Raw genomic sequence first — 14,742 nt, 5'->3', positions numbered from 1 at the left:
TTACCAGACTCACCAAGAAAAAAAAGAGAGAGAGAGTCCAAATCAATAAAATTAGAAATGAAAAAGAAGTTACAACCAATACCACAGAAATACAAAGGATCATGAGATGACTACAACCAGCTGTATGCCAATAAAATGTAAAACCTAGAAGAAATGGACAAATTATCATAGAAATGTACAATCTCCCAAGACTGAACCAGGAAAAAATAGAAAATAACGAACAGGCCAATTACTAGTAATTAAATTGAATCAGCAATTTAACCAAAAATAAAAAAAACTCTCATCTAACAAAAGTTCAGGACAAGATGGCTTCACAGGTGAATTCTATGAAACATTTAGAGGAGAGTTAACACCTGTCCTTCTCAAATGATTCCAAAAAGTTGCAGAGGAAGGAAAAATAAAACAAACTAGTGAATATAACAAAAAAGAAAAGAGACACACAGATATAGAGAAGAAACTAATCATTATCAGTGAGGAGAGGGAGTAGAGAAAGGGCAAGATGGGGTAAGGGATTAAGAAGTATAAATTATTATGTATATAATAAGCTACAAGGAAATATTGGACAGCCAGAATTTTATAATAACTATAAATGGAATGTAATATTTTAAAATTGTGAGAATCACTATGTTGTACACCTGAAACATATAATATTATAAATCAACTATACCTCAATAAAAAAACTTATTAAAATTTTATGCATTTTTTCTAATTGATTCCTTTGTGATTTGTTACCTTTATTTCTTGCCACCCTCCATGTTTTCTTTTAACATTTGTTTTTAACATTTACATTTTCAATTCACCTAGTGTTTATTTCAGTGTAAGAAAGGTAGTAAGAATTCACTTTTGTTTTGATTTCCAGATGGAAGTCTAGTCTGTTGCCCCCACCCCATGATTTCCTGAATGTCTACTCTTCTCTACCTTTATTTTATGCTAAGTTACCATACGTTTCTGTTTCTGAAGTCTTTATTTCATTTTATTGCTCCGTCTATTCAAGCACTAGAATCAGACTCTTCTGACTGTAGTTTTATATCTTAATATCTGATAGAGGTGGTCCTTTCTCATCATTTTTTTCAAAATCTTTTTTGCTCTCATTTTTCATATTTATAACCATGTGAATTTAGTATCATTTTGTCAAATTTCTAAAAAATTACTCAACATTTTTACTAGGAGTACTTTGACTATGTAAATTAAATTAGGGAGAATTTACATCTTTATCACCAAGGTCCTTCTTATATAAGGACACTGTATGTGTTTCCACATACATAAATCTTTTATTTCAGTAGTTTTAAAGTTCTCTTCATATTATTTGTATTATACTTGTATCAGATGTTTTTGATTTTTTAGCTGACATAGTAAGTGGGATCTTTTCATCTGTTTTTCTAAGTCATTTTAATTAACATGTAGAAAACATTGCTTTTATGTGCATTTAATAACCTATGGCTTTATTGAATTCTCATTATTTTATAATGTTTTATGAGGTTTTCTAAGTTTAAAATTATTTTATCTACATATAATAAATAATTTGTCTTTTTTTTCCCACATTTATACCTGCTATTTTTTCTCATGTCTAATTTCAGTGGCTAGTGCGTACAGAACAATTATTAATCAACGGAAGTGATCATTGGCACCTTTATCTTAATTTTTACAACAATGTAAATTAATGTTTCACTGTTAAGCATGAGGTTAGCTTTTAGTTTGAGATATGTATTTCTTTATTATATTGGGAAGCAATTATTTAGGGCATTGAGTCGGGTCACAGTAGTGAGAAGTTTGTCAGGAGTAATGGATATGGAGACAGGAATTAAGTATACAGGCACCCTGAACATTAATTTATTTAATAATTATTTATTGAACACATTATTTCCAAGGAACTCTTCTAGGCACAGAGGATACAGCATAGACAAAACCATCAAAAATACTACCATCATGAAACATAATTTACAAATCACTTTGATAGAGAAAAAGCCTTATAGTGTGTGAAGTATAGAGCAATTCATATGCGAACGAATGAATATTAATTAATACTGGTTCAAAACTTTTAACTTCTTTTATAAATGTTTGTTTATGGGCTCTTAACATTTTCCTTCTGTAATATCATTCTAGCTTTTTGAAATACATTATTTTCTTAAAAAGAAATCAAAACATGTCAAGAAAACACTATCCTGAAAACTTCATAAATACTACAGTGTGAAGACCCTTCCGCTCAGGACATAAAGTTGATTTTTCATACATCTTAGGAACATTTGGTAAAGAACAGCAGGTATGCATTAATTCATTTTATCTTTATTTTAGATTTTATTTATTTATTTTTATTTTTTGGCTGCACTGGGTCTACATTGCTGTGTGCAGACTTTCTCTAGTTGCTGCAAGTTGGGGCTATTCTTTGTCGTGATGCACAGACTTCTCACTGGAGTGGCTTCTCTTGTGGAGCAGAGGCTCCAGGCGCATGGGCTTCAGTAGTTGCAACACATGGGCTCAATAGTTGTTTCTCAGGGGCTTAGTTGCCCTTCAGCATGTGGAATCTTCCCAGACCAAAGATCGAACCCATGTCCCCTGCATTGGCAGACAGATTCTTAAGCACTGCACCACAAGGAAGTCCACATTTATTCATTTTAAAACATTTTTGCATGTGTTTATTTTTTGTTGGCCTTGTTGTAAAAGCATAATTGAGCAACTATACAACACTGTAGTATTCAGAATTATTCAGATGTAAATCTTGCTCTTCAGCAATCTTATTTCTCATTCTATAATTAAATGAACGTGATTTACAAATTTATTGTATATATAAGCAGATGCCCCTTTTCACCACAGTGCATTCCAGAAAAATCATATCATCAAAAGATTCACAATTTTCCATTAGTCTTTTTAATTGTGGGTTGTATTCCTGAGTCGTTGTTGTTTTGTCATCGTTCGGTTGCTAAGTTGTGTCCAACTCTTTGGAACCCCATGGACTGCAGCATGAGAGGCTTCCCTGTCCTTCTCTATCTTCCAGAGTTTGCCCAAGTTCATGTCTATTGAATCGGTGATGCCATCCAACCATCTCATTCTCTGCTACTCTCTTCTCCTTTTGTCATCAGTCTTTCCCAGCATCAGGGTCTTTTCCAATGAGTCAGCTCTTTGCATCAGGTGGCCAAAGTACTGGAACTTCAATTTCAACATCAGTCCTTCCAATGACTATTCAGGGTTGATTCCCTTAGGATTGGCTGGTTTTATCTCCTTGCTGTCCAAGGGACTCTCAAGAGTCTTCTCCAGCACAACAATTTGAAAGCATCAATTCTTTGGTGTTCAGCCTTCTTTATGGTCCAACTCTCACATACGTACATGACTACTGGAAAGACCATAGCTTTGACTATACGGACCTTTGTCACTAAACTGATGTCTTTGCTTTTTAAAACACTCAGATTGCCATATGTCATAGCCTTCCTTCCAAGAAGTAAGTATCTTCTGATTTCATGACTACAGTCACCATTTGTAGTGATTTTGGAGACCAAGAAGAGAAAATCTGTCACTGCTTCCACTTTTTCCCCTTCTATTTGCCGTGAAATGATGGGACCGGATGCCATGATTTTAGTTTTTATAATGTTGAGTTTTAAGTCAGCTTTTTTACTCTCTTCCTTCACTCTCATCAAGAGGCTCTTTAGTTCCCCTTCACTTTCTGCCATAAGGGTGGTGTCATCTGCATATGTGAGGTTATTGATATCTCTCCTAGCAATCTTGATTCCAGCTTGTGCTTCATCCAGCCTGGCATTTTGCATGATGTACTTACTCTACATATAAGTTAAATAAGCAGGGTGACAATGTACAGCTTTGTCATTCTCCTTTGCCAAATCTGAACCAGTCAGCTGTTCCATGTCAGGTTCTGTTTCTTCTTGACCCGCAATTCTTGAGTCATATGTAACAGCAAAGAGACTACTAATACTGTAAACTCTATAATGATAGAAATATAGTGAAATCATGCTTCAAGTGCAATAAAATGGGCATCGTTATACTGTAAACACTGATTGTTCAAAATGTAAATGCTACCGAAAATCTGAAAATCTGAACTGTACACTATCATAACTTGGATATATCAAGACTTAGCACTCTGGATGTTCCTCATGGTCCAGAGGTTAAGAATCCGTGTGCCAATGCAGGGAACATGGGTTCAATTGCTGGTCCAAGAAGATCACACTTGCCATGGGACCATGTGCCACAACTACTGAACCCTTGCCCCCTGGAGCCCATGGTCTGTAACAAGAGAAGTCACTACGATAAGCCCACAGTCCAGAACTAGAGAGTAGACCCTGCTTGCTGCAACCAGAGAAAGCCCACAGGCAGTAATGGAGACCTGTGTGTGTGTATATATAATATTATGTACATTAATATAAATTATATTAATACATTAGTATAGATAATATTAGTTATTTATTATATATTAATATATTATTTTATTATATATTGTTATAGATAATATATAATATATTATATTATTATAGATAATATATAATGTATTGTTATAGATAATATCAGTTATTTATTATATATAAATATTATATAAATAATGTAAATATAATTTATTTATTAGAAATGAAAAGTGTAAGTGAAAGTGTTAGTCACTCAGTCATGTCTAACTCTTTGCAACCCCATGGACTGTAGCTCGCCAGGCTCCTCTGTCCATGGGATTCTCTAGGCAAGAATACTGGAATGGGTTGCCATTCCCTCCTCCAGGGGATCTTCCTGACCCAGGGATCAAACCCAGATCTCCTACATTGCAGGCAAATTCTTTACTGTCTGAGCCACCAGGGAAGCCCATTTATTATAAACAAATAATATTAATTTATTTATTACAAATAATAAATGTAGTATTAAAAAATAGATAAATAATTTTTTTAAAAAAAGAGGGAAGTCAGAGTCCTTTAGTTACCTCACCTTAGAAGCCACCTCTGAGTCACATTGGAGTGGAGGGGATTATACCAGGAAGTGGGAATTAGTGCAGACCATCTTAGATGCTGCCCACCACCTGTGTGCATTCCAAAATCAACCTCAGAAGGGTAAATGTAACTCTCCTCTTGATCACTCTCTGGGAAGAACAGTGACTACACATGGAGGAGTCACATGGTTGTTTTCCCAGGTGAATGAATGAATGCAGTTAGGTGATCCTCCCCATCCAGTAAACAACAGTTAGGTGCCATTTGTCCCTCTTGATAATCAGCAAGAAGGCCTTATAATCTTCTAGACAGTGCCTGATCACCATTTCCCAAAACCAAACACAGTTCAGACTGAGTCTAAAGTGGTTCTAACAGAAAGATTCAGAAATTGAACTGGTTTGGGAATTTAAAGCATTCTGTGTTCTAGCATGTATATATATATATCTCTGAATCACTTTGCTGTACACCTGAAATTAACACAAGATTGTAAATCAACTATATTCCAATTTTTAAAAACCCCAACAAACATCCAGCCTTAGAGAATGAGAATGTAATTCACTAACTTATAAATTGTTCCTGTTGTTGCTATCTGATGTGAACTTTATAATTCCTGTCAATACAATCTCCCCAAAGTCCAGTTTCAGGAGTCTTATATTTTAGATAGAAAAAAACATAAAAACCAAATTAAAATTTTTTTCTGGAACATACTTCAAAAATAATGTGTTGTTTTGCATCCCTAATTGTGCATTTATAGTTAGTTAACTATAATAAAGCATGGGCTTCCCAGATGGATCAAGTGGTAAAGAACCCACCTGCCAATGCAAGAGACATAAGAAACACTAGTCCAGTTTCTGGATCAGGAAGATCCCCTGGAGGAGGAAATGGCAATTCACTCCAGTATTCTTGCCTGGAGAATCCCACGGACAGAGGATCCTGGAGGGCTACAGTCCATGGTGTTACAAAGAGTCAGACACAACTGAACATGCATAGGTTCATTTTATGGTCTGTAGCTCTAAATCTAAAAATACTTTTCTTCTATTAGGTTGTTTACTATGTCATTGGCTGGTCCAACAGAAACAAATCTAGGTGGACATTTCCCCAGCATGGCCTTTGAAAATGGCGGGAGTTCCTCAAAATGGGAGAACAGCAGCCCAGGTTTTCCCAGGAACAGCAATGCTTCTGACAAGAGTGTTGATTACAGTAGATCTCAGTGTTCCTGCAGAAGCCCAAGCTCCCATTGCGATTATTCAGAAGACTTTCTGTCTGAGTGCTCAGAAACCACAGCTAGAAACAACTACTTAGAGAAGCCTACAGTAAAAGAAAAAAAGGAGAAGAAGAAGTATAATGTTTCTAAAATCTCCCAACCTAAAAGTAAGAAGCAAAATCTCCCAACCAAGACCAAATTTCTGGTTATAATGACATTATTATTTAATGCACTGGTAACCTGGAGTGGCTCATATTCAGTTTTATTGTTTTTCCAGATTGTACCAGTACTTATAAAATTATAAGTATTACAAGTGATTTTTTTTTATAGAAGGAGTAGGAAATAGAGAAATTAAGAATAATCACAAAATGACAGAAAGCCCTCTCACCCAGCTTACCCTCTTGGAACCCATGAGTGAGGTTAGTTCCATTTTTAGTTAACAGGTGGTCCTGTTACAGAGCACCACAGTACTTGGACTTCACGGACTTCTTGCCTTTCATCTCAGCTGAAGAGTCAAGGTTTCAATCTCCAATGAAATGTAACTATCTGTCTCAGCACCCCAGGAAGATTGTCTTCGAGTCCGGTGAGGCATATTGGCAAAGATGCTCTTTAGGAACAGGGCTGGTCAAAAGGCTGTTAATGTCATTTCCTTTTGGATTTTAAGAGTAGCAACAGCATCAGCTTCTAACTGTCTAAACTGGGAGTAGCTCTGCACCATCCTTGACCTCCTCACTTCCTGCCCCCTTGCCTAGACTGTGGTTATTCCCAGGCATGCAATGCTGGGCTTATAAATATTCCCTGTGTAGAAACAACTGCCACTCTCTTCCGGCTGTGACCATCAGAACTGGTGTCAGTAAGTGGCCAAAAACCAATTAAGAGCCTGTTGAATGTGGAGCACGTCCAGTGCCACATTCACCTAGGGCCTGCCTCCCACACCCGGCCTGCCTGGGACCCTGTGAAGAGCTAGAGTCTTCACTTGCCCTTCTTCCCAGCTTCAGAGCAGGGACTCTTTATCTAAGACCTGACTCTGGGAGCCTTAGGGAATCCTTTGCATTGTGTGTGTGTGTGTGTGTGCATGTATGTGTGTGCCTCTATTTGTGTTTGTGAACTTTCTAGGGAGAAGGACCCATAGTTTTCCTCCAGGTTCTCGAAAGGTTTCACAGCACTTTCTCTGGAGAGGTGGGAGTCCTGTACCCACTGGCAAGGCCAGGGCAGAAGACTCTCCCAGGAAAAGGCTGAGCCACCAGGAAAGCCCATCACAAAGAATAAACCCCCCAAAATTCAGAAATAGTCTGGCCCCCATGGGTTTATGACAAAAAATCATCAAACAATATACTACATCTTACATTGAGTCTAGGATTTCACAGAACTGTGTAAGAAGGCAGTTAGTGTTTATAAAATTATTTCTACAAGAAACAAACTGCATGTTGAGTTCTAAGAGCCTTACTGTTGTGGTCCTTTAATGGACCAGAACTTGGGGGTACAGGGTCAACTGATAAGAAAGTGAAAGAAGGAAGAAAAGAGGCTGAGCAGCCTGAAGGGGACAGAGAGAGAGAGAGAGATGAAGAAAGACACGGGGACCAGTGCTCTGGTGGAACAAAGGTGTTTATTCAACATCTTGTGGGCGTATATGTACTGTCTTACAGGATAGCTTTTTTAGCAGAGATAGGGATCAAAAATCTTACAAGTTATCCAGGAAGCTGGAAGCTAGAATCATTTATAAGGGAGGGGATTGTAAAAGTTACTTTCCATATCAGAAGGGAAGAGAGTTGTAAATGGCTGCTATTCACCGTATGGAGAAGCTATTTTCCATACGAACGAGATGCACAAATTCTGGTGTGGTTCCTCCAGCGCCTGCCTTCAAGTGCTATGAGGAACAAAGGATTTATGCAAGACTGAAAGCAGCATACAGGTAGCCTCTTGTTAAATGCTACCTTACAATTCCCCCTATTTTATTGTATTTGTAAAAAAGGTCCTGACCATTTGAGTTTGTTTAGTATAAACCAATCTTATAGAAAGGCAATGGTAAACAACAAATAAAGTCACCAAAACAAACACCAAAGTTACAGTTTCAGACCCGATGCTGTGAATAATATTTTGAAATCAACCTTGTGGGTTTAGCCCAGATAATTAAACAGCTAGTTGCTCAGCTAAAGTCTCTAGATTAGTGGAAGAAGGCAGATGTTTTAACAAGGAGTTCTTTTTGTACATACAGCGAGGCATTATTATGTTTCATAAATGAATTTTGATTTGTACCCAGTCGTAGGTACTATAATTAGATTGAACAGAAGTAATACAATATTGAGTAGAATCCCAATCACAATCAAAAGGGAAACATTTCTTAACAAGTATATAGTTAGCAATTAATACAGGTTACAGAAGGTAGTCTTACTAGCATGTCCTTGTAAAATGTCTGTTTCAAGTTTTTAGGTGCTCGCAACAAGTTTCCAAGTGTCTCATAGTTTAGGCCCAATCTGTTTATTGATTTGAAGGTGAGGTGGGGAGATTTTTCTGTTAAGTCACTCAAGAAGTCCTTTGTCATGGTAATGAATTCTTTCCCTAATTCTTTCCCTAAGGTTTTTGTAGTGTAACCATGGTTTACAATTCAAGCAAAGTCCAAAAGTCTTTTCTGGAGGCAGGGCGAAAGCCCAAGTTTGTCAGAATTCTGTTGGTTCCATGCACAAAGGAAGAACTTCATAATCTAGAGAAATATTAATTAGTTTTTTCTTCTACTTCAGGGTGTGAGGGCCCTTTAATGCTCTAGGGAGAAGGAATGGCACCCCACTCCAGTACTCTTGCCTGGAAAATCCCATGGACGGAGGAGCCTGGTAGGCTGCAGTCCATGGGGTCACTAGGAGTCTGACATGACTGAGCGACTTCACTTTCACTTTTCACTTTCATGCGTTGGAGAAGGAAATGGCAACCCACTCCAGTGTTCTTGCCTGGAGAATCCCAGGGACGGGGGAGCCTGGTGGGCTGCCGTCTATGGGGTCGCATAGAGTCGGACACGACTGAAGCGACTTAGCAGCAACAGCAGCAGCAAGGAAGATCTAATTTATATCACCTAAGGGCTTTAGCTACATAGTATTGACATGTGGAACAAGATTTTTTAATACGTTTTAGTTCTAGTTGTGTATCTATAAGTTTTTTAGCCACCTTTAATTTCTTTTTCGTGAGGGGCCACTGCTCTGACCAAATAGGCTCGTCATTTTTCCAAGTTATTTTAATAATTGCATTGTTTGTTAAATGAGCAGTGGCCCCTAGGAAAAATGTGGAATGTAAATTTGAGTCTGCCATTGCATAAGTAAGTCTCTCCTTATTAAATTAAGGGGTGCATCTATCACATAAGGTTTTAATGTTGTAGGTTGGCCTTCTGGTCCCTCACATGGATATATTTGAGTACTTTGATAAACCTCCTGTACTTTAGTTTGAGAAATTCCTGCAATTTGGCAAGAAATTTTTTGTATAGGCCAAGATTCGGGCCATAAATGTTTGGAAATGATAGTAATATTAGATCCAGTGTCGAGGAGACCAGAAAATTTTTTACCATTAATTTTGATATTTATATTTGGTCGGGCAAATTCAGATATTAATGAAATCCATAAGGATTGTTTTTGATCCATACTGCCAAATCTGCCCATTTGTACATCTTTAGAGGAGTTAATAGAAATGTAAGGTAAAAGAAGTAATTGAGCAATTTTGTCCCCCTTTTTGAATTGCCATAAAATTTGGGATGACATCATAATTTGAATTTCTCCTCTATAATCTGAATCAATTACTCCAGGGTGAACAGTAATTCCTTTAGAAGTCAAACTAGAGCAGCCAAGTAAAAGACCGAAAGTTTGTGGGGGCAGGGCTTCAAACAGTCTGGTAGGTATTGGAAAGGGGATTGTTTGAGGGTTTGAGGGAAAAGATGGAATTTGCCCCTGGTTTTTGTTGAAGGGGACCTGGGGGGGTCCCCTGCTTGGAGTTTCCTGGAATATGTTTCCCTTTAATGTCAAATTTAGATTTACAATCTTTGGCCCAATGCATTCCTCTAGGGCAGCGAGGAAAGATGTTGGGAGGTTTTTTATTAGCCTTTTTAGAGCAATCTCTTTTTAAATGGCTTTTATCTCCACATGTAAAACATCCTTCATTTCTCTTTTTAAGGGCAACAACCGTTGTTTCAGCTAGCATTTGCATCTTTTGAGTTTCTAATACTAGATTGCAACAAGCTTTCAAATAACCTATAATAGACTCTGACTCCCAAATAGGAGCTATGGCTTTTTGGTATTCCTGATTTGCGTTTTCATAAGCAAGTAATTTCTCTAGTTGTCTTTTAGCTTCTTCTCCAATTACAGTATGGGAAATAGCAGTTTGTGATCTAGCTAAAAAATCAGCGTACGTTTCATTAGGTCCTTGCAATATTTTAGTGTAGCTACCTGTAGGCTCCCCTTGAGGAGTAATTCGCTCCCAAGCCTTAAGGGCCACTGTTTTTACTTGTTCATGCAACAAAGGAGGGCACTGTATTTGAGAATGTGGGCCATACATACTTATAGCCTTTTTTATTTGTTGCATATGATAAAAGTTAATAGCCTTATATTGAGGTATTACATGCCCTTAAGCATCAGGATTTTTTAAAATTGGAAAAATGGAAAAACCATCGGCTTCAGAGACCTGTGATTGTAAAGCCAGCAATTTAGAAAGCCTCTGTCATGAAGGAGAGTGGGCAGGTAGCACATTTTTACAATTAAGAGTATGTGGTAAAAACTCATCATTGTTATTTAGAAAGGTGTTAATTTTAATGTCAAAAGGTGTTCTAGATGCATCGTTGCTAGAATCATTAGGTTTTAGCAGAGGAGTGGCTTTTAAATTTGCGTCTGCTGGCAGACGGGGAGTGCTTGGAACAACTGAAGGAGGGTTAGTAAATATGTTGTTCCAATTGGGCCTTTTGTAAGGTTTTATCATTTAGTTTATATTTATGTAATAAGTGTTCTGCCTGTTGTTGAATATCAGGAGGGCCAGGATTACCTTGAAGTGGCAGAATCATAGTTTCAATAGGAGCCCATAAAGGCCAGAAATCTGTAGGAATGTTTTTTCCCTTTCTGGTGGCTTGTTTAACATTCTTTTTGATCTGGTGCCAAATTTCTAAATCAATATCGCTTCCCTCAGGGAACCAAGGGTTACATTCAACCACTGTTTGAAGGCCAGTCTCTATTTCCTGGGGCAAAACTAAAAATCCCTGAGCTTTAAATAAGTGATAAAGTAAAAATAAGTGATAAAGTAAAGTAAAAAGGTGATTGGGCTTTCCTGCCATTATATTTACGTCCTTAGTATTTACCAGCCTCAATAGGCTGGCCGTTATATTTATGTCCTTAATATTTACCAGCCTGAATAGGCTCGCCGTTATACCCATGTCTTTAGTACTTACCCACTTCAATAAGCTTCCCGGGGTCACTCTGCCTGACTTGCCACGTATTCCAAGCCCCTGTTCTGGTCCACCAATTGTTGTGGTCCTTTAATGGACCAGAACTTGGGGGTACAGGGTCGACCGATAAGAAAGTGAAAGTAGGGAAAAAAGAGGCTGAGCAGCCTGAAGGAGACAGAGAGAGAGAGACAGAGATGAAGAAAGACACGGGGACCAGTGCTCTGGTGGAACAAAGGTGTTTATTCAACATATTGTGGGTATATATGTACTGTCTTACAAGATAGCTTTTTTAGCAGAGATAGGGATCAAAAATCTTACAAGTTATTCAGGAAGCTGGAGGCTAGAATCATTTACAAGAGAGGGGATTGTAAAAGTTACTTTCCATATCAGAAGGGAAGAGAGTTGTAAATGGCTGCTATTCACCGTATGGAGAAGCTATTTTCCATACGAACGAGATGCACAAATTCTGGTGTGGTTCCTCCAGCGCCTGCCTTCAAGTGCTATGAGGAACAAAGGATTTATGCAAGACTGAAAGCAGCATACAGGTAGCCTCCTGTTAAACGCTACCTTACACCTTACAATACAAATTTTTAAAACTGATTCCTCATTTATTTATTCCACAAATATTTATTGTGTCCTTTATGCAAGATACTTGTTCATAAATTGGCAGCAGCCCAAATGAACTATCACTTCACAGTGGACTAGAACCTAAATTCCATGATCCAAGTGAGGGTTTCCCAGGTGACGCAGTGGTAAAGAATCTGCCTGCCAATGCAGGAGACTTCAGTCCTTGGGTATGGAAGATCTCCTGGAGGAGGGCATGGCAACCCACTCCAGTATTCTTGCCTGGAGAATTCCATGGACAGAGGAGCCTGGCAGGCTGCAGTCCATAAGGTCACAAAGAGGAGGACAAAACTTAGCAACTAAGTAGGCACACAAAAATGTAACTAACCTCAACCAACAAGGCATAATGATTAGCCAGTGCAGTCCCTTCTTGAGTGAAGGTTCAATTTCTGTTCAACTTTCTGATATATAAAAGGAGACATCTGACCCTCAGGGGCTGGTAACACTGAATCAGGAACCACCAATAGAGACCCAGAATTCACTCAAGGATAATAGCATCAGAGATTATTTTCAATTATCATCTTAGAAAAGCAAATTTTATAGCAGAAAAACATCTCACAGAGAAAAATTATAAGGATAAAATGAGAACTTCAATTTGATAGGATTTTTGCTCTGGTTAGATACTAGAGACTTATATACTTAGATTAATGTAAATAGCAAGCAATATATTTCTATAATTTGATTTTCAAAATGTGATTATTTCTTTCTTTTGTAGAAAAATGTACTTTCAGAACTCCTTCAGTTATACCTTTCCTTGCTGTGATCTGTCAATACAATGCCAAAACATGTGTGCACAAGGGTGCATGCTAAGTCGCTTCAGTCATGTCTGACTTTTTGTGACCCCATGGACTATAGCCTGCCAGGCTCCTCTGTCCATGGGATTCTCCAGGCAAGAATACTGGAGGGGGTTGTCATGCCCTACTCCAGGGGATCTTCCTGACCCAGGGATCAAACCTGCGACTCCTTATGTCTCCTGCATTGGCAAATAGGTTCTTTACCACTAGTACCACCTGGGAAGCCCACCAAGACGTTTTGTGATAGTCATTCAAAAAGCTGGTATACATTCTCTGAGATCCGCTCTCACTGAAGTGGATCAGTGATGAAAATAGCCAAATCTGAGCCTCAGAAGAGCTCCTAGTCTACCTGATGCATGATCTCTGTAGTTCTGAGAAGCAAGAGAATAATTTAAAATAAGGTGTGTGTGTTTGTGTAAAGGTGACAGTGGATAACTGAGGACTTATTGGTGGGTGAGTGAGAGCTGGCTGTGGGTATGTGTATGAGAGACTGATCATTTCTGAGCAATGATGAAAAGGTTTTACTGTGGACCTTTATAACTATGAAGGTTTCTACACTTGCTCTGAGCTCAGAGTTTTTAAAAAGGGGGAAAAAAATGGTATACCAAAAAAGAAAATTTATTTTACTGCGTTCAGTTGCTCAGGACACCTTTTGCCCTGTTGTCTTTGGGCAGAAGTGGGTGGAAGCCCTAAGGTGGGGTTGAGGAGGTGTGCTTTGTGACTCTGATGCTAGAGCTGTGGAGAACAGGAAGGGGAAACGCCTGCCTTTGAACCTCTTCCTACCCTGGTCCTTGGAAGAAGGGGCCACCTCCTTTAAGGTGACCTGGAAGAGAGAGAGGATCCAGCAGAGGGCAGAGCCAGCGCCAGCAGGGACCTGGCTCAGGATGAGGACCTGAACCAGACTGAGGGTGCAGACAGCAGGTACAGAATGGGACTGTGACACAGAGAGGAAGATGACATGGAGACAGGACCACGACGGGGCCAGGGAGGATGGGGAAGACACAGCACGGGCCCAGCAGTGTGACAGAAGGACAGAGGTGCTTAGAAAAGGGGGATGGGAGTGAGGGTGCACCTGGGGAAATGGCTGAGGAAAGAGGAGAGGTTGGAGCCAGTGAAGGGGAGGTTGGGCTTAGGTCTGTTCAAACAGCTTATTTCACTGTTTGTACTGGGAAGGCATGACTAGTCTTGAGTAATAAGAGTCCCTTTTTGACTAACTATGGACCTAGATGTACATGTTTTTGGTGAATTAATTTAAGTGTTTTAGCTTAGTGGTTTAACAACTAGGTATCTTAAGAGTAGTTTAACCATTCAGCTTTTAAAAAAAAAAAATAGGAAAGCGCTAGTCGCGCAGTCGTGTTTGACTCTGTGAGGCTCCATGGACTATAGCCCGCCAGGCTCCTCTATCCATGAGGATTCTCCAGGCAAAAATACTGGAGAGGGTTGCCATCTCCCCCTCCAGGGAGTCTTCCCAACCTCGGGATCAAACCCATGTCTCTTGCATCTCCTGCATTGGCAGGCAAATTCTTTACCACTGAACCACCTGGGAAACAGATACTGTGGTCACTGTGAAATCTGTGTGGTCTGTCATACCCAAGATCCACATGCTTTATCCCCAGAAAGTGTCCTCTCTCTTTGCTGGCTCATTGTTTCCATCACAGGCAGAATTGCCTTTCCCACCACTAGACCAAACACACTGAGCCGTGTCTCAAACAATGTGTCCTCACTTGAACCAATAGCTCAGCGCTAGGACTCCAGTGACACTGGCCACTAAGAGCCTTTCTCTCTGCAGGATGAGGATCATACATT

At 39.0% G+C, this 14,742-nt stretch overlaps 1 protein-coding gene and 2 non-coding genes across 52 annotated transcripts in view; all 3 read left to right on the top strand.

Moving 5' to 3' along the window:
* LCA5L (lebercilin LCA5 like) overlaps positions 1-14,742 on the top strand; it is a 40,157-nt gene that overhangs the window by 10,301 nt on the left and 15,114 nt on the right. For 22 of the 50 annotated variants that reach the window (XM_081569937.1, XM_081569947.1, XM_081569913.1 and 19 more), the window contains 2 exons: positions 2,104-2,260; positions 5,950-6,278. In XM_081569937.1, the coding sequence (XP_081426063.1) occupies positions 5,960-6,278 (319 nt within the window). In that variant the 5' untranslated portion in view covers positions 2,104-2,260; positions 5,950-5,959. Of the gene's footprint in view, positions 1-2,103; positions 2,261-5,949; positions 6,279-6,547; positions 6,695-14,742 lie in introns of all 50 variants that reach the window. The other 28 variants (XM_081569929.1, XM_081569941.1, XM_081569896.1 and 25 more) reach the window with 2 other exon arrangements.
* On the top strand, positions 13,234-13,313 carry LOC145540059 (small nucleolar RNA U2-19). Its single transcript, XR_014078185.1, has one exon. It is a non-coding gene; the product is annotated as a small nucleolar RNA U2-19 (small nucleolar RNA).
* LOC145540056 (small nucleolar RNA U2-30) lies at positions 13,439-13,508 on the top strand. The gene has a single exon (XR_014078181.1). It is a non-coding gene; the product is annotated as a small nucleolar RNA U2-30 (small nucleolar RNA).

The sequence above is a fragment of the Giraffa tippelskirchi genome, chromosome 2 (assembly GCF_054371585.1).
Source record: "Giraffa tippelskirchi isolate mGirTip1 chromosome 2, T2T-mGirTip1v1.2.pri, whole genome shotgun sequence".
NCBI lineage: Eukaryota > Metazoa > Chordata > Mammalia > Artiodactyla > Giraffidae > Giraffa > Giraffa tippelskirchi.
This window is presented reverse-complemented; position numbering and strand designations above follow the sequence as displayed.